Here is a 21070-nt window from a genome sequence, read left to right as displayed (position 1 = left end):
AGTAAAGTACCGCGGGTGAGAGACGGAGTATGACACACCATGATCTTCCTGTTATGGCTTTGTTCTCCAGATACGGGGTGTAAAAGAATGGTTTTCACCGGAGGAAAAAGTGAAGCCTGTCCCACTACAAATATGATCCACACCCAATGGTTTTAAAACCTTCGTTTGCTCTGCGATTGCAATGTGGTTACCCTTTTCACTATTACGGTTTCGTGTGATTGCATGCAAGCCTGTATGCCGCCTGTACTAAGTGAATTAAGCTGTAAGTGTGCATGTGGGTGTTTGGTATCCTTTTGGTCGTTTGTTTGTTCAGGGTGGGTGTTTGTGTGTGTACTTGGTTGGTTTTTGGTCGTTGTGCTTTCTTATTTTGTTGGTTTGTTTTTGTGTATAAAATTGCAATAAGAAAAAAATTTATAGAAACCGATCGCTTCCAGTCGTGAGCAAAACCGCTATCCTTGCTCGTAGAAAAATGTGTTCAAAAAACAGGGATCTAGTTGGTCTACACGCTTTTGCTCAAACACAAATCGAAACATAAAGGTACGATAATCCGAATGTTGTTTTCTTCCGAACCTACAACTGGAAGGGTTCTATCGATTTGTTCTGCTGTGTTTTGTGTGGTTTGAATTTTGAGATAATTGTTGTTTTGATTTTCGATTCCGATTCGCGAAATTATACACCTTATTTTAGTACCATTTTTGTTATACCAATTCTCATGCCTTATGCCCAGCTATTATCCAGGAGGGAAAAAGGGAAGAAGAAGGATGGGGAATTATTGTTGATTTTTTAACTCTTTACAATCTCTTGGCGCAAAACAACATAAAACAAAGGCATCGACCAACTGTACTCGTTTTGAATATTGTGTAACGCAAGTTAAATGCAACACAAATTACTTTTCACAAGCTGTCACATTGCATGACCGTCGCTCGGCACAGTGTGCCGAACTGCATAGTAGTCGTGACATGCCGTTCGCAGTTGGAAGCACTGCCCTACAGTCATATTTTGACATATGACCCATCGTTTGCTGTACTAGCACAGCCTACTAAGGCTGCAAGCTTTGCCCCATTTCGTACCTGCTTTGCTACACGCGCTCCCCAGAATTCCGGAATGCACTCAGCAATAGGGGGCTACAATCGATAGAGAGAGTCGGCAGAAAAACGTTGAAGCCCATTGTGGAATGTAGCCTCCATGGGCATGTCATTCTGCGTGGACATCGCGGTCCAGAAGTTGCACATCTACCAACGAAAGGCGATCACCGGTGAGAATATGGTAAGAATGTAGTTTTAGTACTATATGTATATATCGGCTTGCACATAATCAGCTTGCTAGCGTAAAACAATAACCCATCTTTAGCAAAAAACAGAGTTGGCGCGCGGGTACTTTCCATTGGAGAGTATAGTATTTGGTAACACACCGCACATTTCTGGTGATTCTCGAACCGGTTGTGTATGTGTATGGCTGGTCTGTGCGGAAAACAGTTGTAACTACCTCAACGCACTACTGCTTACGGGGGGGAACTACCCCGAAAGTGATGGCTGCCCGCCCTTTGTCGATGGTCGGATGGTCCTTTCGAAGCACGAAATTTAGTTCCACACGCGCAGGAACGAGTCCCAGGAGCCGGTCGCCACGGCCATACCGTTCTCCGTCACGCCTAAGCAGGACACCCGGTTGTCGTGTCCGGCCAGGATGCCGGCCCGTTCTGCCTTCAGCGTGTCCCAGACGTTGCAGTTGAAGTCATCGTACCCTGCCAACAGCAGTCGGCCCGACTTTGAGAACGCCACGGACGTGATGCCGCAGATGATGTTGTCGTGCGAGTACATCGCCAGCTCCTGGTCGGCCCGGATGTCGAACAGCCGACAGGTGGCATCGTCCGAACCCGTCGCAAAGGCGTGTCCGTTCGGGAAGAAGGTGACCGCATTGATATCGCTCTCGTGCCCCGGGAACGTCTGCTTGCACTGGCCCTCCCGGATGTCCCACAGCTTCGCCGAGGCGTCGCACGCACCGGACACAAACACCCGGCACTGCGGCGACAGTGACAGTGCCATCACATCGCCCGTGTGCCCAAGGAACGAGGTACACTGCTGGCCGGTCTCAATGTCCCACAGCCCGCAGGACATGTCGCCCGAGCTGGTCACGATCTGGTTGTCGTCCAGGAACCGGCAGCACGACAGATAGCCCGTGTGCCCCGGAAGCTCGCGCGACACACGCACATTACCCTCGCGCGTCTTCAGGTTGTAGATCGAGCAGATGTTGTCCAGACCGCCGCAGGCGACAAAGTTGCCCGACGGTGCATACGCGCACGTCATCACCCAGGACGAACGCAGCGGGATCGCGTGCACCTTGTTGGTGGTGTGCGAGTCCCACACGATCAGCTTGCCGTCCTGCGACGCCGACACCAGGTTCCGCGAGTCGCTGCCCCAGTGCATGGCGTAGATCTTCGCCAGATGGCCCCGCAGGGTGCGTCTCGTGCGCATCTGTATCCGGCCGATCGGCTCGAGATTGTTTGTCGCCTGGACGAGCGACGTATCGCACGCTGCCTTCCGCGCATCCCGGATCGCATTCTTCAGCGTTTCCGCCTCCTGTCGTAGCGCCTCCAATTCGTTCATGGTTGACTCTCTGGCAGCTCTCGGTACTGTTTGACTCCTGCTGTGGCCGTTACTCTACTACCTGTGTCGTCTGGATATGGTTCGTTCGATAGCCTGTGCGTATGCTAAGAATGGTCGCTGGTTAGCCTTCGTAAGGGAAGTTTGCAGCAGCTGGTGCTACGGGGGAAACTCGCCGGTGGAGCTACCGATGGATCCGATGAATTCCACTCCGCCACCAAAGCCACACCGCAAACAGCTCCGTTCCGGTACGAAGCGGTTCTTCACTTAGTCGAGTCGGCCTAATCGGCGAACAGCACAACTCCAGGCTTTACCGACACCAACGTCACGACTCATGCAAAAATTTCCCTTTTTCCGCACGCTCACACAACCAAACACGCACACACGTACACACATATACACGCACACACGCAGACGATCCCTTTTCGTGCTAGCTTGCTCGCACACGCGGTTTTTCCGCTTCTTCTGCACCTTCTTACTACGAGCTGTTACACGCTCTCGCTCGCTCACACGCTCTCACGTCTCACGACACTGCGAGCTCACGCATGTCACAGCGGCATCGACGATGACGGCGTCGGAGCGAAATGATAGCAGCAGCAGCAGCACGTACTGCTGGGTTGCATGTGAGGCTCGGGGGGAGGTAAGGAAGCCACTTAATTGCCCTCGCCTAGCCCCTCCTCACTTCTCGCACACCTTCTACCGCGGCTAGAGCTCTCGCACTGGAGCTGATCTTCGTGGTGCGTGAAAAACCGTCGCCCTCGTCGTCCTATCCGTCGTCGGGATGAGAGAGCGTGAGCAGATGAAAATTCTCACCCTCTCTCACACACGCTTCGCTTCACCGTTTTCACACGCTCGCACTCGTCAAGCAGCCACTAGCACTAGCAATTTATCGATTATCTGCAGTTTTCTGCTGCCCCGAGAAACCGACCGAACTGCTCTCACTCCGTGCAAAAAATAAGCTGCTTTCTTGGTCACCTTTGCACACTTCTTTCGTTTTCTCCTCGCAGCGAAACTGTTCTTTTATATTCCTTAACTAATATTTATCTAACCGACTGTAATGGAAGGAATTTTTTTTTTCATTGCTAAAAACCATCACTACTTCATTCACCAAACACCAATCGCACTCCATTTTCGGACCGCATATAGGGGAGGGCCAACACGGATCGATTTTCGCTAAACATCCATGAACAAAGTGCGAACTATTCGCTGCGTTCGCATTAGCACTGATTTATGATGTTCGGTGTACTAGCCCTCACCATAATGCAAGCCCTGCTACTACTGTTAACAACACCTGACAAAACGATGGACATTTTTCTTGGTGCTGCAGGGTTTTCCTCCAACTCGAAACTGCCACACGAGGTTTGCTCTGAGCAAAATCTGTCGGTCAATCAGGGTCGACTCGATGTGAGACCGTTCCGAGCTGGAAGGCGAAAACCCCTGCATCCCTCAGGGCGTGCCAGCAAAAAAAAGGGGGCAAATGAAATCAGCCATGACAGCCATTATTATGCTGGCCAAATGCGCTCGCTTGACCATTTCTACATTACAATCCATGGCACACTAATCTTTTCATTTCATTCCTGCAAAACCTATCACCAACCAACACCCCTTGTGGTGGGAAAAGATTCAATTACAACACACGCGCGCACAGACACACACACACGCGGAAGACCCTGGGCGCTCGGAAGGAAAATTTTCCATCAGCCTGTACTGTACGGGGATGGTGCTTTTGCAAATCACATTCCACGCGCCTCGTTTGGCCATTTTTCGGCCAGATAACACCCACCCTTACACTGCACTACGGTCCGGCCGATTTTCATACACTATTCGGTTGCTGGATGCACATTATACGATGGAATATTGCAATTTTCTCGTCCGCGGTACCGTGGTTGCGACTTTTCCGTGACTCAGTAAAAAAACGAAACACTCCCCGAGCAACTGGGTGCTGCCTTAGTACGACGGGTTTTCCAACGTTGGAGATTTTCCTTTGCTCTCTCTCTCGCTCTTTCTCTCGCACTCTCACTTTTCAATGTCTCTCACAAGACCACCCGCTGGAACAGACCAATACGCAACCAGCCCAGCCGATGACGACAGCTTTTCCGTGAGCTTTTTTTGTGTGTGCCGAAAATCTCATCATTCTTCGTTCTCCCGCGGGTTTGTGTTGCGCTTGCTCCAATTTCTGCTCCCAAAAATTTTCCTCGCAGACATTTTTCTTTTCACAGATGAAATTACAAAAAATAAATTCCCATTGAAAGGGAATTCAGAGCGAAAACGGATGAAATAGGGCGGTCCTGGTTGTCACTCTCGCGATTTTTCCCTTGCGGTGTGGGTAATTATGCTGTTGCTGGTGGTTTGAAGCATATAGTGTTTGGTATATTTTGTATAAACCGATTTATTCCTTTCAACCTGCATTTTAGCAGTCGAATATTAATGCAATTAAATTATTTTTATCTAAATCTTACCAGAAAAGGGGTTTTAATTCCATGATGCGTTGTACGATCTGAAATTGATGCGAGTCCCGAACATCCAACTGTCATTTCAAATCCAACCCCATCGTCAATGGTAGCCGGCCATGTACCAGCCGGGGATTGTTGTAAACACCTGTTGAAGATTTAACTAGGTCGGGGCAGCAGAATATTTGAAAACTGGGGTTCGAAAACTATCCAATTTGCTATTGGTCATAGATATACACATATGAGACTTTATTCATGAATTTAGACGATTTGCACGTAACAAGAAATCCGCAATTTAGCTTAAACAGCAACCCATTCATTACAATACGGTTCCTAACGACACGATGACACACCATCTTGAATATGGAATTTGGCTAGTGCAAGATGGGCTTATGGTTGGTAAACTACTTAAAACAACATACAACACAGTGTTTTGTGTGCGTCCATTCTATCTGGCCGGGCATTTCTTGGTCGGCTTTCTTTGCTTCGGGATCGGCTACTAGGTGTATATGCAACTTCCATTGTTTCCAATTTGTTCCCTGCTACTACTGCCGACTACCCCTGTACTTGTGGAGAAGTAACGTCCATCACTACTACTGTATTCAATTATTGCTGTACGTTGGGTACGCCTGCTGGGATTTGTGGACCAACTCGGTTTTAACTAACCTGAATCATTACTATTGTCAAAAAAAAGTATTGTAAACAGTTTGCTTAGGGTGTTTCTATTTACGTTCTGCATTATCTTTCGTTTTGAACCAATTTATTTGAACTCAACGTTCGTCCCATCCATTCCTGGAGATCCTACATTATTTTGTGTACTTTTATATGTTTTTTTAAATTTGCATATCTGTTTTCACCCGATACTTTTGCATGTCATAAATATACCTTTTTAGTTGCCACAAACTCTGCGCATTCATTACTACACATCCTAGGATTAACAAAGATTTGATTCTTTAGTATAATAATTATAATAATAGTCTATGCCAATCGATGTTCGTAAGCCGGGCTGAGCTCTACCTCTCTGTGTGCCTTCTGCTCGCCGCTTCTTTACCTTCGCATGTCCGGGAAGACAACTTTTATGGAATACATGCGCGGTTCCCCTCCCGATGCAACATGAACTGAAGCCCCCAAAAGGCCAAATGAATAAAACTTAAATACTAAACCTAAAAACACAACGCCGTACACGTACTTAGGATGCGTTTTTCTCATTAGGGTTTTTTTTTCTCCTTGCTAATTCACAATACGCTCATTAACGTGTTAACGTGAGACATTCGCGACCTCCCCATCGTTCGAAAGCTTCAGCGAAAATGGGAGTCGAACGAAACGAAAAAAAAAGAAAATAAACATCAAGATGGGATAATACAGGTGTACGCAAATTGCATAAAAAATACAGCTTACTCTTTCCAATTTAAAAACAACCCCACCATTTCGCGCGGTAAAGTTAACAGGTTTTGTGTTGTGCATCCCCTCTTGCCCGTTCCATTATTTACGAACCACTAAAACACCTGCAAGTGCACGCGGGTTTTATCTGGAAACTTAATGCAGAAACTATTTTTCCCTTCCTGAAACCGTATCGTTTGGATCGGTTTATCAGCGTACTTTTCGATTTGAAATTTCCCCTTTTGTGTATGCGTTGCTTGGTGGCGCCCTCTGTCGTTCGCTAGCACTACCCATACGGTGTACAGTGTGTGCTGCTGTTTTTGTTGAGTAGTGTAATCAATACACACCGTGAATAACGAAGCCGCTGATTGCAACTCTCTTGCGGGTTTCTATTAAAAGTCAGCAGCTAACGGTGTAATCCTTAAACAAAATTATATCGTACAACGGATATGAACAGGAAGGGAATGGTAATAAAAAATATGAAAAGTAAGCTTTTAACACGTTCAGCGCCGCATCACCCATATTTGGGTGCTGCCAATGGTTACCGCCTGGGCGTATCACCCAAAAATGGGTGATGTGCTACACAAAAAGCCAAGTAAGCTTTGACAGCTGCCTCACGGTAACTATTGCGATTTTTGACACGGCGCTGAACGTGTTAACGAACGGTTTTTGCCGCAACGATGACAACCCCCCTGTGTGCGATCTCTTGGTCTGATCAGTAGAGACAACGCATGCTTTCTTCTTGAACGCGACAGTGCCACGATTAGTTCCACACGCGCAAGAACGAGTCCCAGGAGCCGGTCGCCACGGCCATTCCATTCTCTGTCACCCCTAAGCAGGACACTCGGTTATCGTGCCCGGCCAGGATGCCGGCCCGTTCCGCCTTCATAGTGTCCCACACATTACAATTGAAGTCATCGTACCCTGCCAACAACAACCGACCCGACTTTGAGAACGCCACGGACGTGATACCGCAGATGATGTTGTCGTGCGAGTACATCGCCAGCTCCTGGTCGGCCCGGATATCGAACAGCCGACAGGTGGCATCATCCGAACCGGTCGCAAACGCAAATCCATTCGGGAAGAATGCTACCGCATTGATATCGCTCTCGTGTCCCGGGAATGTCTGCTTGCACTGGCCCTCCCGAATGTCCCACAGTTTCGCCTTCGCATCGCACGCACCGGACACGAACGTTTTACCCTGCGGTGCCAACGACAGCGCCATCACGTCGCCCGTATGACCCTGGAATGATGTCGACTGCTGACCCGTCTCAATGTCCCAAAGCGCACAGGACATATCGCCCGAACTCGTCACGATCTGGTTATCGTCCAGGAACCGACAGCACGACAGATATCCCGTATGTCCACCCAGCTCCCTTGCGATGCGTACGTTTCCCTCGCGCGTCTTCAGGTTGTAGATCGAGCAGATGTTGTCCAGACCGCCGCAGGCGACAAAGTTGCCCGACGGTGCATACGCGCACGTCATCACCCAGGACGAACGGAGCGGGATCGCGTGCACCTTGTTGGTGGTGTGTGAGTCCCACACGATCAACTTCCCGTCCTGGGAGGCCGACACTAGATACCTCGAATCGTTCCCCCAGTGCATGGCGTAGATCTTCGCTAAATGTCCCCGCAGGGTACGTCTCGTACGGAGCTGAATCCTGCCAACCGCTTCCAACTGTGCGGTGGCCTGCAGGATGGAAGTATCGCAGACCGCTTTCCTTGCGTCCCGGATCGCATTCTTCATCGTTTCCGCCTCTTGGCGCAGTGCTTCGATTTCATTCATTGTATGACTTAACTCGCGTTGTGCTGTGCCTGTCGATCGATATTCGCACGCTCTTGCCGTCACTCACAGCTGCTCCGAGGTGTAGAGGGGTGGGTTGAGAAGGATGAGCAAGGTGGACGGCGGGGGGCATGGAAATGAAAAATATAATGCACATAAGATCGTCAGCCAGCCATTGTATTCAGATGATCATCATATCGCAAGCTGGAGATGCTGCTAGAACATCACCCGCCAGCACTCCAGCCACCAAACATACCTTAAACCCCGATCTACCTGCTCGTTCCTGCCCAGTACAATATCTTTCTCACTTTTCACTTGCTTTTTCTCGCTCCCACACACTGTGTAATCACCCTCTTTCACCTTGCTTAGATGATGTTTGCTTTGCTACGATGCTCTCCAGGGTAACCTGACAGGGGTTGATGACGAAGAAGATGATGATCAACTTAAGCACGCACGCACTCACACACAGGGCTTAGTAAGCAAACGAGCTGATCACGTTAGGTTCCCCCCTCGGTGCGCGGATCAATTAAACCGTTGCTGCTCTCAATTGCCTCCACGAACTCCACTATTCGCGAGTGAGATGGAATGAAACAGACAAAAAACAGCGACACACGCACTGTACACACCCTTAGCTTGCGTATGTGTGCTTAACAGCAAAGAAAAGGGGGAGCTCACCCTCAAAATGCGCGTAATGGCGCTAATCTAGTGATCGTCGGTTTCTCTACTATATATTGCCCCAGCATAAACTCTCAGTCTCACTCAGGAGGGGGTTTTCGGGTGCACTTGCCACCCTCCAATAGGATGCAGCAGTGCCGACCTGTGTGTACTATATCCGCGCGAGCGGATGCGAACGCACACACTCACCCTTATACACGCACACCAACGCACTTGCACCCTCGTACACCTACACACACTCGCACGCGCGCTGCTCTTCACGCGAGTCAATTATTAAACCCTAGCCGCGCGCACTGACTAAACTTCTAGCGCAGCACACACCCTTACACCGTATCACACTTCATCACTATCTTCAATGCCGATTATTCGATTTACTTTTTGCCACACAACGATGCCGTGGGAGATTATTTAACAGACACGCACGCACACACACACACTCACGCAACTTGGGAGGGTTACAATTTTATTCTAAATGCTCCAGAGTTCCCGAGGACAGGAACTAGGACAATGGTTATTTTCCCAACGATTGCAACTACCCTCTTGTGTCGGAATGAGGGGGTGGTTTTGATGCTGTTGCGCCGCTGTGTTTCCTTCCTCGATCTACTCGTAAGCAACGAACGTAGTAGGCTGGAAAAACACGGCCAAAATCGTGATCACAGAGACTCGCCGTGTGGCTATGTGTGGCGGGGTTTGGTTCCGTACGTCCAGCTACACTTTTTCTCGACGTCTTCGACGACGGAGATGACGACACCGAGCGCGCACCCGTGGTGTTGTATTGTAAACCGTTGGTGTTCTTCTCCAACCGAACAGCGGACGAGTGTTTGTGTGTGCGATTGCAACGACTTTCCACTTTCGGGCGCACAACCGCCCTCTGCGCTCGGTTTGTTTCTCGTCGTGTTTGCGGATGATAACGCGCCGATGACTTATGCTTCGCAAAATATATAGCTAGCGGGGTTGCTGGATTCTGGAATGAGTTTAGAGATCACAAGATTTGATATGCGCGTTCGGTTATATTTTTCCAAACCACACACGACAGACACCATGTCCGCCGTGATAGCCGTACCTCGTCGGGATGGTAGCTTCTCCTGTGGATCACCCTTATCAAACCGTGGGATGCGTGAACGGATGATGAATAATGGTCGCGCAACGGGGTTTCGCCCTTGCAGTGTTACTCCAGTCCAGAAGCAAACGGGCAAGGGTGTGTGCGCAGCGGAACACTATTTTACACACGCTGCCTTACTTTCCCGTTCCGTTTTTTGTGAACACCAATTACTCTATGCACGCACGCACGAAAAACACGACGATTACACACAGGTTTGCCTTGGAATGGGGAATCTTTTCCAATTTTATATTGTACGGACTTTTTTAAGCCACTCTCAATTGCCATTGGCATATGTGCGCGTCGAGCTCGGACTAGAGAACTGCGGGGAATAGCTATCTTTCTCCCTTGTTCCTATGGTCCAGCCGTACCATCTGCAAGCTGTGGTACTCTCTTTCTACCAAAGTCGATGAAACGTCAAGCATCTGACCGAAAGGTATATAGGGAAAGGTAGTACTGGACGTTTCGTTGCTTTGGCGATGGTAGGCGATTGTCAACGACGAAAGCTTTTCTTTCTCTCTTTCTCACTTGCAGGTCATTTTACTTTCGTTTGATCTTCTCTTTCGTTCTTCCGTGCGGGCATCCAACACTTTTGTATTAAATTTTAAAAATCTGCTGCCAATTTGTCCAGTAAAAATACATTTGGACTCATTCAAATATTAAATAACGCTGATAGGGGGGGGGGGGGGGGGGGGGGGGGTATTTATGTTACGTAAGATTAATAATAAGTATAATATATAATAAGTAATAATAATAAGTATATAATAAGATTATACTTAGTTTTCCGCTTCATATGCTCTGTATGAAAAATTTGCTTATTTAAGGGATTTTTATATCGATTCCATGTTATCTATCTACTTGTCGATTGTTTAAAGGTCAAATTTTCTTGGTATCTTCTGATACCAACCCATAGATTACTTCTGGTGTCCACTTAAATGGTGATTTTGAATTCCGATGTGTAGTAGTGGATCCAGTTTGCATCCATTGTCACATTGCAAGGATCGTCGACTCATCAAACTTACTATTAACTTGAGCTCTGACCTGTCTCAGAATTATGCATCAAAGTAATCCACTAAAGAACTTCATGCAATCATTAATTATGCATCAGTTCATTATTCAAAATTATTCAGTGCTAGTACGCTTATGCACGGTACAATGATCAACTTTCAACAATTAGAACGTGTGGCAACATCATGGGAGCTCATATGTCCGTGTTTGAAGATAGCATTCCAGCTAAAATAGTTGATTTTGATGGTACTGAATTTTACGATGCTTATCAATTCAATTTAACCATTTTTTCCTAACCAAATTAATTTGTTTATTGACATTCTAAATTTCTGATGTTCCATGATAAAAATGGGTTTGAGTTTTCAATTTTCCGGCGCTTCTCGGTCAGCTGCAGAAGCCCTCTAAACCGCCCACGGTCGTGCGCCGTCTACTGCCAATCCATTACCACGGCATTTCTGGTGGACGCATCAACGCAATAACTGCATCTTAATTTGGGCATACTACGCCTTCTTTGTCTATGTGGACGACCTATAAGGACTTTACGGGCTGCATCGTTCGGTATGATTTTCATGACGTGACCATCCCATCGGAGCCTGGCGAGTCTAATCCACTGTACGACAGTAAGCTCGCCGTAGCGGCTCCTTCAATGTCCTTCCACACACACAGGGGGCCAAAAATCCTTCTGATCGTCTTCCTCTCGAACGCGGCTTAGAGGGTTTCGTCAGTATTGGACAAAGTCCTTGTCTCAGAGACGTATGTGAGTACTAGAGCGATATAAGTTCTATATACTCCCAGCTTCGTTCAATTGAAAATTATTCATTAAATCTACTTCACCAACAAATGTAGTTATAGTCCTACGTTTGGAATTTGAGCAGATTGAGGACTTGTATTCGAAGCGTTTTCCAGAAATTGATATCTTTATACAGAATCTATCCAGCCTTGGATTAGTTAACTTGGTACATGATACAATGATACAAATTAATTTGGTGAAAGATACGGACAGCCTGAAAATATGCATAATCGTAGCTGTATAGATTGAAAAATGTTTCAAAAATCGCTTCAAATTATTAGCAACGATCAAGCAAGTCAACCTGGCCTGAGTAATCAGTTTGTTTTTATCGTTTCGTACGTTTTGTTTGTATGTCGAAATACGTTGGAATTATATAGATTACTTAAGAAAATGTAATTTTTTTAAACAAGGGGTGGAGGGGTGGGTCAACGAAATGTTACGTAATTAATGGAGGGGTTGCGTCCAGTGTTACGTATTGTTACAATAGGGGGGAGGGGGTCGAGAATTGATAGTTTTTGCGTTACGTAATAATTGAACGAGCCCTTTTTGAAATCGTTAATATAGTTGTAAGTAATCCACAGTTTATTGCTTTTTTATTGTTTCTTATACACAGGCTAGTTAAAGACTCTGAACTTAGAATATCAGAAAAAGTAAAAAAATAAATCATTCGGTAATTCGTTATCGTTACGTTATCTAAAAAAGCTGTCCTCCCACAAGAATACAGGCAGTCCCCGGGGTACGCGGTTCCTCTTATACGCCGACTTCGGAAACAGCTGAGCTAGTTTATAGCACAACATTTAAGCAAAATGGTGAAAAATTGGTCGAAAATACCTTTTATGTCACATAAAACATTTGTTTTTAACTTATTTTAATGTAATCTTTCTAAAAATCGCCTGATTCGCTGCATAAATTAAATGCAGAGAAGAAAGTCGACGCTGTGGAAGGATTCGACTTACGCGGAAATTCGAGATACGCGGATTTTTCCCGGGTTATAGCGGTCCGCTATAAAAGCGTATCTCGGGGACTGCCTGTATATCTTCCCATTCTAGGCATAACGAGGGGACAAATAGGAAGCAAAGGGCAACAAACTGCAAGGGCTGGTCGGTCGCGTACAAATTCGATTAGCCTGTTGGTCGCGGTAGCAGCGCAGGGTCAATGTGAGAGAGAAAGAGAAAATTGATAATAGTTATCAGCGTAGGGATTTGTTTAAAACAGCGCTTGGCGGACAGAACAACTTGCAGTTGTTATTCGAAGCACATGGAATCCGGTCAACCGATTCTCTCTTTACGTCAGTGCATTTCTAACGTGTTCCCATTTCACTAACTTTGTCCAGTGCCATACAGCATCCCGTGTATGCTGCTCAAACCATTTGCAAAATGGCTAACAAATCCTTTATCAATTTAGTTCTCCTATACGTCATCCTATTGTCCGGAGATGGCGGAGTTTATGGGTTGCGTAGATTTTGGCGTGGCAAAATGTTTCAAACCGATGCGCCGAGTCGTGTGAAGGAGGATGCAGGGTTATATACTGCGGGGCTCCGGGCATTTCCCGATCAGTGGTTCGAGCAACAACTTGATCACAACGATCCTACAAACGCAGCGACATGGAAGCAGAGGTACTACGTTAACGACGAGTTCTTCAACGCATCCGATTCCAATGCGCCCGTGTTTCTCATGATTGGTGGTGAAGGTGAGGCGACGGCACGTTGGATGCACCAGGGTGCATGGATCCATTACGCAAAAGCGCACGGTGCCCTGTGCTTCCAGCTCGAGCATCGGTACTACGGCAAAAGTCATCCGACGGAGGATCTCTCAACGAGCAACCTCGCATACCTAACCTCGGAACAGGCACTCGCCGATCTGGCATATTTCATCGTGGCCATGAACGAAAAGTATCAACTGCAGCCACATCAAAACCGTTGGATCGCTTTCGGTGGTTCTTATCCTGGTTCTCTTGCTGCATGGCTAAGAGAAAAGTATCCTACCCTAGTGCATGGATCTATCAGTTCGAGTGGTCCGTTGCTAGCTAAGATTGATTTTGCCGAGTATTACGACACCGTCACCCGTTCGCTTGCCCGCTACTCAACGGAATGCGTTGATGCGGTACAAAGTGCTTTCCAGCAGGTGGAAACACTGCTCAAACACATGATCGGACAGCGCACGCTGAACGATAAATTCAAGCTGTGTGATCCGGTTGAAAAATCGATCGCAAATCCACTAGACATTGCTAGCTTGTTCGAGGTAATTGCGAGCAATTTTGCTGATGTGGTGCAGTACAACAAGGACAACAGTCCGCATAGTTCTGTGACAATCGATGAGGTGTGCGACGTAATGGTGAACCAGAGCATAGGGGCACCGGTCAGCCGGCTAGCAGAGGTGAACTTGATGCTGTTGCAGTTGTCTAACATGACCTGTCTGGATTATGTGTACGATAAATCTGTACAGGAGTTAAGAAATACTTCGTGGGAATCTACTGGAGCCACCGGAGGTAAGAATTATTCTGAAAGTGGGTAAGAAAACAGCATAATATGAACGTACATTTTCACTCTAGCACGGCAATGGACTTACCAAACGTGCAACGAATTCGGCTTCTACCAGACGTCCAATAATGTCAGCCTAGTGTTTGGGGATCGCTTTCCAGTAGAGTTCTTTATTCGCCAATGCGTCGATGTGTACGGGGCACGGTTTGGTTCGCAATCACTCGCACGGGGCGTCTACCGCACGAACACCATTTACGGTGGGCTTGATCCAGCTACCACCAATGTCCTGTACGTTCATGGAAACATCGATCCCTGGCATCGGCTGGGCCTGACGGAAAGCAACGACATTCATATGCCAACCATTCTGATCGACGGTACCGCGCACTGTGCGAACATGTACGAACCGAAGGACAGTGATCCGCCGGAGCTGAAACAAGCCCGCTTGGAAATCGATACCTTTATTACGAATCTCCTGGCAATGTAAAAGTGGAATTCATAATGTTACCACAAGAAAAAAGCTTGTTTTGTAAAAGCGAAAATCCTACAAAATACATGGAAACTGTTGTAAAAACGATACTCTTTTACAATCATAATTTGTTTCGGTCGATTTCATCCCTTAAGATTCCGTTGAGCCCCAATAGAGGTTCATTTGGAACCTTTCTCTCCTGAATTCGCGAAAGGTGATTGTTCCGAAAGACGATTCTGGCTTCCAGTGGAATGTTGCGAGCGTGTTTCCCACTGCTCCGGATCACCATCAGCTAAGGAAGCTGTATCAACGCACGGATCGATTGTCGGCTGGGCGTTCGGGTCGATCGCTGGACATTCGGCAATTTGGCTCGAGCGACTAGACTTTCCAGAAGCATGCACACGAATATCCTCGTTGTTGCGTGCTGCTCCGGGTATGCTGATAACACGCGCACCGGACGACAGTGGAGTCGTTTTTCGTGATGCATCGCGCGAAGCCGCTGCTTGTGAGGATGAACTTTTGAGTGGTTTATTTACGGTGGTAGTCGGTGTCGGTGGCTTCAACGCTCTAGTCGTAGGCTGTTCGTCGTTGATGGGCTTCGAAATATCGTCGGGTATTTTAATGTGGAACTTCTGCAAAAACGGTAAGTGAATAGAACCGTGGTGTTGCGTCAACAAAACGTGTTACATCACATGGATTAAAATTAATCCCTTGTATGCAAAAAAAAAACGCTGAAAGGGGCAGATCGATACCGCGTGAAAAGCGGAAAAATATTACATAAAATGCACTCACCTCCGGAACTTTCCAAACGAAGATACCTCCATCGCTGGAACCAGTCACCAGAAACTTCCCGTTCGGGCTGTAGCGTGCGGACGTGATGGCACTTGCATGTCCTATGCCAACAGCAACCTCCACACCGAGCTGATAGTTCCACAGACGCACAATCTGATCCGTACCGGCCGAAACAAAGTACTCGCCCATCATATTCATGTCGATCGCATTGATCGGTCCCGATTTTGATCCTTCCACCTCGCGCACCAAACTGCCATCGTACGCTTCCCAGTAACCGATAAGCTTATCCGAACCGGCAGTCAATATCTGTACACCGGTCGGAAAATACTGAGCAGCAATGAATTGGGTGTGCGCAAAGATTACGTGCTTCCGGGTGAGCCGTATCAGATCCCAAATAACGCACGATCCATCCCGTGACGCTGAGACCACCTCCGTGTCGTAGTTGTTGATGTGTACAGATTCAATCGGACCGTAATGCTCCTTCAGTACGCCGATCAAACTCTGTACGTACGGATCGATCTTCCATACGCGCACCTGCCCTTCAATGCCACCGCTGACCACAATCTTACCGTTGCTAGTAACTGCCACCGATGAGCAACCCTTGTTGTGCGCATTCGGTATGGCATAAATCAACTTACCGGTCAGTGGTGTAAAGGCACGAATCACACCATCGTTCCACGCGGAAATAATGCTCTTTCCATCGCGGCTGAATACGATCGACGAGGAGGCAAAGTTGGGCACCACAATGCGCAAAAGTTCCTGCATTTTAGACGTAGACCAAATACGAATGGATTCGTGGCTGGCCGTAGCAAACACTAGCGAGAAGTTGCTGCAAAAAATGTGGAAAAATAATCGTGAAGGTCCATGGTTATACGGACCCCGTAAAATGGATCTACTTACTAAGGAAATGCTATATCATAGACGGCATTCGTGTGACAGGTTTTAAGTAGCCGCAAACTGGACGAAAAGTTTGCCAACTCTAGCGAGTAAATCTCGCAACCGTTCGTACCAATCAAAAGGGTTTTTCCATTGCGAATCTGAAGCGATGTGATCACACCATCAATCTTCGTATATTGAAGCTGAAATGAAAATGGGAAATAAGCATGTTAAATGATATCTTCTTCAAATCGTACTCCACACAGTGCGATATGCTTACGGATTTTAGCTCAGGCCACGTTGGACCGCGATAGTTCTTAAAGTTGCAATTACGCTCCTGCACCATATCGATCGTTCCGTCCCCGGCACCGATAATAAGCTTTCCATCCGGCAGTAGCAACAAATCACGCACACCGTAGTGATATTTTTCACAATCTTTCCCTGGTGGTTTTTTAGCATTGTGTTTCCCGAAACACCCCAGCAGTACGGGCATTTTGTCCTGCGACGGATCGCTCGGGTTTGGATTGCAGTTGAGATTAATCTTCACAATATCACCGCTCATCGTTCCAACGTACAGTATGTCATCGTTCGGTGAGATACGCATTCCGGTGAATTCTCTTCGCAGCTTTCCCACGGCCACGTCCTGCACGGTGAGTCGCTTACGCTCCCGATCAATGTTCCACACGCGCAAATTCTGATCGCCACCGGAGACGAACGTCGTAAAACGCTTGTTCAAGCTGGCCACCTTTGTCGCTTCGCCGGTCGTTTCTTTTGTGGCGATCGTACCGCAAATCGCCGTCCGTTGCTCAATATCCCACACAATGATGGACCCACAGTCCTTGCCGCCGAGACTGACCAGAAATTGATCGTTCGAAGAAAAACACAACGATTGCACCCGTACGCGATGCAGCTCGTGTCGGGAGATTTCCTTCCGCGTTTCCCAATCCCACACGATCACAAACGCCCGAAAGCCCATATGATTCGATTGACCCGACGCAACCATCCGGCCGCTGGTGGAAATGTCCAGCGTAGAGATGGTGTTCGTATGGCCCCGCAAGAATGATTGCTTGTTCGTAGCGCACTCGTAGATTGATATTTCATTTCCCAGCGGAAACACTAGATGACGCTGATCGGGATGCACTCGAAGTCCGCACACAACGTGTCCTAGGGGAAAGTAAAACAACAAAAAATGCATCAGTAATTATTAATTTTAGCAACAAATACAAATTCTTTACACTACCGTCGAATCCAATGATTGCGGATGGCTCCAGGTTCATCATTTCCGTTGGTTCTTCGACAGACATCTTGCGAGATTAGAATGCAACGACGATTGGAACTTTTTTTTTTGGCGCACTGCAATCCGTAGCACCTACAACCAATGAGAAGACTGTGCAATTTTTAGTGTACAAACTACGTTTAGCTGCAGGCTGGTTGTTGTGAAACCAGCTTACATAGTTACCGATGGTTGCCAATGCTACAGGTTGGCCTGGCAACACCCCCCTGTCTAGATTGTTTTCCATCGCTCGGTGAAGGAATTACGTCCAAGCGCACGCAACAAGTGGTTTTATCGATATTTGTACGTCCTTTATGTAAAATTATGCATATTAGTTACGAGGTGGAAAAAAAAGAAAAACAGTTCTGAATGGAAACAGAGTACAATTTTACGACGATTCGGTTCCAGATAAAATTGATAAGGCCATCATACTTGAACATTACTATAAATATGCGAACTTAAGATCGAATTTCTATATGCTAATGATGTTATAATAAATAGCTCTGATAGTATAAATTAATTTCCTGTTTTCATCGTTTATTTTCTGTTTTTTTGTTCATTATCCTATGTATTGTTTATGCCAAGGTTTGTTTGCTTTTTTGTTTGCTGTTATTTGCATTCATTTGGGAGCGATCGGATTTCATGTTCTAATATTTTTTCAATATTGTATTTGTAAGGTGTGTTTGCTTTGTAATTTAGATAAACCAATTGGCAAATGGCAATGTTAAAGATCGCTTTGGAGCAGTGTCTCAACAATGGCAGTCACTATCAACTCAAAGAGTATAACGAGGATTGCGAAACATCCTGCCCTTTTGCTAAGTGTTTATTAGACAATTTGAATCTCTATACTATCGTTCACGATTAGCCACTAACTCTAGGTATGAGAATGGGACACAATCTTCGTTATTATCACTAAAGAGTAACTCCAGCTATATACCATGTTTTTCTTCTGTCGACGATACCACTCCGTAGAGGTTCACTTCGCCTTTTTTTTTTTGGAGCATGCTCATTCATCCTTCACGAAACTCTAAGAAATTGTGCCTTTAATCAACTGACCCAAGCTGTGCAAGCAAGGACAGCATCGCCGTCCGCAGTTTCCGACGTGTACCGTCGATAGAACAAACGCACGCATGCACACACAACTTCCAGACAGATAATGTACAGATAAGACGTGTCGTATGTGAGTGATTCTGTGTTCTCTACGGTTTTCCTCTCGATTTTTCCAAGCTACTTACCATTAACAGCGAATGGTTTTCCCAGTGTATTTGCTTTGAGCTGCATCTTGTGCCTTTTCGCTATCTAAACAAGGTGCTCTCCCTTCTCTCGCTCCAGTTCCTGTATAGTTCACTCCTCACACTCTCTACTGTCTGTCGGTAGAAATTTCATCACAATCTACAAGGCCAAACCTGCAGCTTCCTTCTGATGCAAACGAACGGCTTTTATGTGTGTGTTGTATCCTTACGCAACTCATCTTCCTTGTATCTGCTTTTTTGTTACTACATCTTTGCAATGTGGTGCATTAATGGGTCTCTATTGCTGTGAATATTCTGGATCTCGGTTCTCTGTTATTTAGGGCTGTATTTGCATTCAGGGAGTTTGTCTTTCCAACGCGTTCCGGGCTTTCGACTCGCAACCATGCTTGTTCGTGGCATTTTTAATTATAATTAAAGTCTATATAATAGCGCCCACCAATCGTAAGAATAATTAAATAAACGCAACATGTAAGGGTTAATTTCGAATTTATATATCACTTGAGACAGCGCTGGAAGTACGTCGCGCCAATATAGTTGCCGCGCATCGCTTTGAAAACATTGTGCTCAAACAGGCGTCGATTGGTTTGCAACACTTCAGCAGCTTCCCGGTTGAGCGGATCCTCCGGATTCGGTTCCTAATAGGGTAAGATCGAGCATCGACAATATTCAGTACAAGCGAACACTACCTGTGATCCAAGCACAACTTTGGCGAATATCGCCGTACATATACACAATGCAGGGTTCAAAGATCGTGTTTGAACTTTTGGCACCAGTTCCGATTACGCAGTAGAGCTGCAAGCTTTTTTTCTACTTACCAAGAACAAGTACTGCAATCCATATACGATCGAGTTAATCGTTAGTACCGGTTTCCAGTCTTCGCGTAGAATGTTCAAGCACACGTTACCCTCAAGGTCTATGTTTGGATGGTAGACCTGGGTTTCACACTTGACCTTCGGAGGTTCGTGAGGGTAGTTTGGTCCAACCTTAACAAAAAAAAAACGGACGGATTGTTTACAAACATGCCGCAGTATTACGCGACTGGTTACAAACCTTAAAGTTGAACACGAATCGACCCCCCTTATAGAAGCCCTCATCCGGACAGATGATAAGCTTGAAGTTCAGCAAATCGTCCGGGTCCGGGAATTCGGTGGCACACGTCTTCGGAAGGTTTAGCTCATTGATATCTAACGAATCACGTAGATGGTCGTATTATGCTTTAAATCATTTGTCTCCAGGTATCGGCAATTCAAACAAACCTTTAGTGATTCGCAGCTGTGCAGCAGTGAAAGTTTTCTTCTGTCCTCCGGCCTTCGGTGTTGCTTCACCATCTTTCTTTTGTTGTTTGAGGGAGAATAGTTTAATCATCGCTGGTGATGGTTTGGCTTACTAACGACAGGACGGTAATTAATGCAACGGACAGTAACACGGTGCAACAGCTTCTCAAACCACGGATTCCCGTGAAGGTAAAACCTGCTGGTTCGATCGCTTTGTTGTTGGTGGTTTTCGGGTGCTCCTGCTACTTCCGTCGTAACACTTCGCATACAACAAGAGGGTCAATTCATGGGAAGTAGAAACGGAATACACACGGTTACAGTGAATTCTCTTACAAGCCACCGGGTCGGAATGGCTGTGCAATTCACTTGTCCGTACACGCTGTTAGCACCTGCTTTGTTCTGTAATACACGAAACAAATTTAAAAACGCGTATATTTACGAATTTTTAGATAATATTTTCACTATTTTGCTAGCGTTCTGCTAAATAGCCATATTTGTTGTGACAGCTACGCAGTCCATTGATGTTTATGCTACGACGCTCAAGACTTGACGTGGAAAGAACATCACCCAACGGTTGGAAACGTTTATTTCTTCAATGAAAATGGATTATGAATTTAAAGCTATTATTTTTAATTGTAATCGCAATTTTAACACCTATTAAATCGTCTTTTGTTATTGTAAAAAGGCTTGGATTTTGGAATCGATTGTTAGTCGATTAATCGATTTCAGGTGCGTTTGGCATTTGTTTCAAGAGAGAGAGAGAGAGTATTGTGTAGACGCGGCTTAATCCGCACTCTCAATTCTCTCTGGTTTGTTTTGTTTTGGTTGCCGTTTCGCGCCAAACGGAATCAGATCACACGGATTGTATAAGC

The 21070-nt window shown here is 46.4% G+C and overlaps 5 protein-coding genes across 6 annotated transcripts; 1 reads left to right on the top strand and 4 right to left on the bottom strand.

The window, feature by feature from the left end:
* Window positions 1–1426: 1426 nt before the first annotated feature.
* On the bottom strand, window positions 1427–2603 carry LOC128305813 (guanine nucleotide-binding protein subunit beta-1). Its single transcript, XM_053043426.1, has one exon. It carries the CDS (start codon window positions 2601–2603, stop codon window positions 1581–1583), a length of 1023 nt encoding a protein of 340 aa, XP_052899386.1. The 3' UTR covers window positions 1427–1580.
* Window positions 2604–5278: 2675 nt separating this feature from the next.
* LOC128305692 (guanine nucleotide-binding protein subunit beta-1-like) lies at window positions 5279–10242 on the bottom strand. Its single transcript, XM_053043269.1, has 3 exons — window positions 9952–10242; window positions 8470–9852; window positions 5279–8285 (listed from the first exon to the last, which is right to left on the bottom strand). The coding sequence occupies exon 3, from the start codon at window positions 8214–8216 to the stop codon at window positions 7194–7196; it is 1023 nt and encodes a 340-aa protein (XP_052899229.1). The 5' UTR covers window positions 8217–8285; window positions 8470–9852; window positions 9952–10242; the 3' UTR covers window positions 5279–7193.
* A 2683-nt stretch (window positions 10243–12925) lies between these two features.
* On the top strand, window positions 12926–14838 carry LOC128302426 (putative serine protease F56F10.1). The gene is made up of 2 exons (XM_053039248.1): window positions 12926–14272; window positions 14336–14838. The coding sequence occupies exons 1-2, from the start codon at window positions 13162–13164 to the stop codon at window positions 14746–14748; spliced, it is 1524 nt and encodes a 507-aa protein (XP_052895208.1). The 5' UTR covers window positions 12926–13161; the 3' UTR covers window positions 14749–14838.
* A 71-nt stretch (window positions 14839–14909) lies between these two features.
* On the bottom strand, window positions 14910–17702 carry LOC128302979 (cilia- and flagella-associated protein 52). The gene is made up of 5 exons (XM_053039830.1): window positions 17639–17702; window positions 16679–17562; window positions 16423–16601; window positions 15523–16351; window positions 14910–15362 (listed from the first exon to the last, which is right to left on the bottom strand). The coding sequence occupies exons 1-5, from the start codon at window positions 17700–17702 to the stop codon at window positions 14910–14912; spliced, it is 2409 nt and encodes an 802-aa protein (XP_052895790.1).
* A 499-nt stretch (window positions 17703–18201) lies between these two features.
* Window positions 18202–20689, bottom strand: LOC128301581 (NEDD8-conjugating enzyme Ubc12). Of its 2 annotated transcripts, XM_053038140.1 has the most exons (5): window positions 20575–20663; window positions 20181–20457; window positions 19975–20108; window positions 19740–19907; window positions 18202–19559 (listed from the first exon to the last, which is right to left on the bottom strand). In XM_053038140.1, exons 2-5 carry the CDS (start codon window positions 20287–20289, stop codon window positions 19419–19421), a joined length of 552 nt encoding a protein of 183 aa, XP_052894100.1. In that variant the 5' UTR covers window positions 20290–20457; window positions 20575–20663; the 3' UTR covers window positions 18202–19418. The 2 variants fall into 2 exon arrangements, with proteins under 2 accessions (XP_052894100.1, XP_052894099.1); XM_053038139.1 differs by having other exon boundaries at window positions 20181–20689.
* Window positions 20690–21070: the final 381 nt, after the last annotated feature.

The sequence above is a fragment of the Anopheles moucheti genome, chromosome 3 (assembly GCF_943734755.1).
Source record: "Anopheles moucheti chromosome 3, idAnoMoucSN_F20_07, whole genome shotgun sequence".
NCBI lineage: Eukaryota > Metazoa > Arthropoda > Insecta > Diptera > Culicidae > Anopheles > Anopheles moucheti.
Note: the sequence above shows the minus strand (reverse complement) of the source record. Positions and strands in the feature narration are given on the sequence as shown.

Bases quoted from the DNA above. Each gene is read 5' to 3' on its own strand.
- LOC128305692 (XM_053043269.1), bottom strand. From the start codon at position 8,216: ATGAATGAAATCGAAGCACTGCGCCAAGAGGCGGAAACGATGAAGAAT.
- LOC128302426 (XM_053039248.1), top strand. From the start codon at position 13,162: ATGGCTAACAAATCCTTTATCAATTTAGTTCTCCTATACGTCATCCTA. The intron at 14,273-14,335 runs GTAAGAATTATT...TTTTCACTCTAG, and splicing joins ATCTACTGGAGCCACCGGAG to CACGGCAATGGACTTACCAA.
- LOC128301581 (XM_053038139.1), bottom strand. From the start codon at position 20,289: ATGATTAAACTATTCTCCCTCAAACAACAAAAGAAAGATGGTGAAGCA. The intron at 20,109-20,180 runs GTTTGTTTGAAT...GTGATTCGTTAG, and splicing joins ACAGCTGCGAATCACTAAAG to ATATCAATGAGCTAAACCTT. The intron at 19,560-19,739 runs GTAAGTAGAAAA...TTACCCTATTAG, and splicing joins GATTGCAGTACTTGTTCTTG to GAACCGAATCCGGAGGATCC.
- LOC128302979 (XM_053039830.1), bottom strand. From the start codon at position 17,702: ATGTCTGTCGAAGAACCAACGGAAATGATGAACCTGGAGCCATCCGCA. The intron at 17,563-17,638 runs GTAGTGTAAAGA...ACTTTCCCCTAG, and splicing joins CGCAATCATTGGATTCGACG to GACACGTTGTGTGCGGACTT. The intron at 16,352-16,422 runs GTAAGTAGATCC...CATTTTTTGCAG, and splicing joins TATGATATAGCATTTCCTTA to CAACTTCTCGCTAGTGTTTG.
- LOC128305813 (XM_053043426.1), bottom strand. From the start codon at position 2,603: ATGAACGAATTGGAGGCGCTACGACAGGAGGCGGAAACGCTGAAGAAT.